Source organism: Protomyctophum bolini (genome assembly GCF_963924005.1).
Source record: "Protomyctophum bolini genome assembly, chromosome: 1".
NCBI classification, from domain to species: Eukaryota; Metazoa; Chordata; class Actinopteri; order Myctophiformes; family Myctophidae; genus Protomyctophum; species Protomyctophum bolini.
The window spans coordinates 56,702,881-56,705,380 of record NC_137862.1 but is presented as its reverse complement, the minus strand read 5'-3'; the positions used below and the strand labels follow the sequence as shown (position 1 = coordinate 56,705,380).

Genomic DNA, 2,500 nt, shown 5'->3' with positions numbered 1-2,500 from the left:
TAGCGCGCCACCGAGTGGCGCTCTACGAGCTTGTAGGTCTGCTATTTTTTTTTTAATCGAAGAACGACTGACGTAGAAGATTTTTTTTTAGAATCTGATCTCAGGTCAGAATGGAAAACTGTCAGGATGTATAGAAAACATTTTTAGAATCTGATCTCAGGTCAGAATGGGTTAAAAATGAACACACCGGGATGTATACCGCTATAGAGCAGAGAGGTGTCGTGGTGGCATCCGCAAACGGACGGGAGGTGAACGAGACGTTTATCATTTCACCCCTCACTATACCGCCCCTGTATTAATTCATTCACACCTGTGTGTGTGTGTGTGTGTGTGTGTGTGTGTGTTACAGTAAGCATGATGGTCTATCTTCATTACTGACACAATACAGCATCTGCTACTTTGAGTCCACTGAGACTGACCACACAGACGCGCGTGCGCACACACACACACACACACACACACACACACACACACACACAATATCAGAGTGAGATGAGTGAGTGAATCCATCATTTCACTCTAAGGAGTAGTTTTGGGGTCTTGGCATCGACGCAACAATCACTGATGGGATATTTGGCAGAAAGATAACAAACACGCGCGCACACACACACACACACACACACACACACACACACACACACACACACACACACACACACACACACACACACACACACACACACACACACACACACACACACACACACACACACACACACACACACACACACACACACACACACACACACACACACACACACACACACACACACACACACACACACACACACACCATAGACCATTACAGCCAATAGTCATCATTGTTCTTTGATCCATTAAGACCTGTGAGGCCGATTCTACAAAATGATCTTCTTATTTTTTCTTTAATAAAATAAATAAATGAAAAATTGCAGATGTATAAGCTTGCTCGCGTGGCATGAAGTGACGCACTTGTGAGCTTGTATATCTGCAATTTTTTTTAATAGCCAACGCAATGATTTAAAAAAAATATATAAATATATATATATATATACAGTATGAACCAGATGCTTTCCCGGTTTCAACGGGTTAAAGTCATTCCAGTCAATGGTAACACAACAGCACACTATTCATCATTTCGTTCACTTCAAACAATCCCCCCTCTTTTCAATGAGACTTTTGTCTTATGTACAGTAACAGTATTCATCTACGTATGCAGTGTCTCACCGGGACGACAGCTGCTGCAGTCGGGCCGCTGGCGCGTGGACACGCACACGCACTGTCCCGTGTCACGGTCGCACACTGTCCCGCTCACGCTCCCTCCGGGGTCACAGGAACACGGGACACAGCCGTGGTGGGACGTCCCGGTGTCCTCTGTGGAGGGAGGGACGACACACAGCAGGAGAGACATGTTAGACACTCAGACGTGTCCCTCAGAGGTGTGGACATGTCCCTCAGAGGTATAGGAGGCTGTCACCATATGACATTTTTACCTGACGGTTACTGAAATAATTTGCGATTTCATTGCGTTCCTGTCATTGGAACATTATGAATGAAAATGCAATTTCTGCTTGGCTTTCAAGCTTTTGAAAACTAAAGTTGCACAGCTAGGGCCAGATATGACAAATAACCCATATTGAAATTACTTTATTCTTATTTTTTCTTATTTCTTATTTTTTTTAACTTCTTTGTCTTTATTAATAGTGGAAATAGCCGACCTACAAGATCAAAACGTGCCACACTCCGTTTGACACGTTTTCACGTTTTGAGCTAAAGTGTCTGCTAAAGTATCTGTTACATGGATTTTGTCATTTCTCAAAGACAAATGCTGCGGTCCATCAGCAGACTCTGCAGTAGTGTGCAATTTAAGCATGTTCTGATGATCACGTTCTTTATAAATTGTGTTTGAATAGTTTTGACCCGATTGTTTTTTTTTTGTTATCAATCGTTTTTTTTAGTTTTGGCCTGATGGTTGAGCTGAATTATTCTAGCCTCCTTTCTCCTCTCCCTAGAAAGGCCTTGCCTTTTGCCAGGCCACAGTCGCCTGGTTAAATAAAAGTGAAAGGTAGTGTATAAGTGATTTTCTCTTTGGTTAAAATAAGTGTTATAAAGCTCTATTTTGCGATAGTACTCACTGCTATAGAGTGTTTGCTCAGTAACAGGAGTCTCCGTGTCTCTCCAGCTTTGTGCTAAACAGATTGCGTGCAGATTGCAGATCAGGTCAGGATACAGATTAAACAAGAGGAATTGTAAGTGATGACACAAATAAATGAGAGCAGACAAAATTGGAACTGGGAACACTATACAAATTATAGTACTCTCTCCTGATTGGCTGAAATACTGAAATGTCACCTATACCTGAAAAATTTATTTTCTGTTTATTAAAGCTGCTATAAGCAATAATATGTCAACATTTTAATGACCTCTTTTTTGTATTCAGACAGCCAGCAATGGGTAGAACTCTCCCAAAAATTCATCTAGAGGCCACAATCTGCATTCAAATATTTTCTTGGAAGCTTTG

The 2,500-nt window shown here is 41.7% G+C and overlaps 1 protein-coding gene across 1 annotated transcript in view; it reads right to left on the bottom strand.

Annotated features, from left to right (window-relative positions):
* The window catches only part of ush2a (Usher syndrome 2A (autosomal recessive, mild)), a gene marked incomplete at both ends in the record, with an annotated part of 314,802 nt that overhangs the window by 245,466 nt on the left and 66,836 nt on the right, over positions 1 to 2,500 (bottom strand). The window contains 1 exon segment of the mRNA XM_080771896.1: positions 1,207 to 1,353. Coding sequence (XP_080628022.1) covers positions 1,207 to 1,353 — 147 coding nt within the window.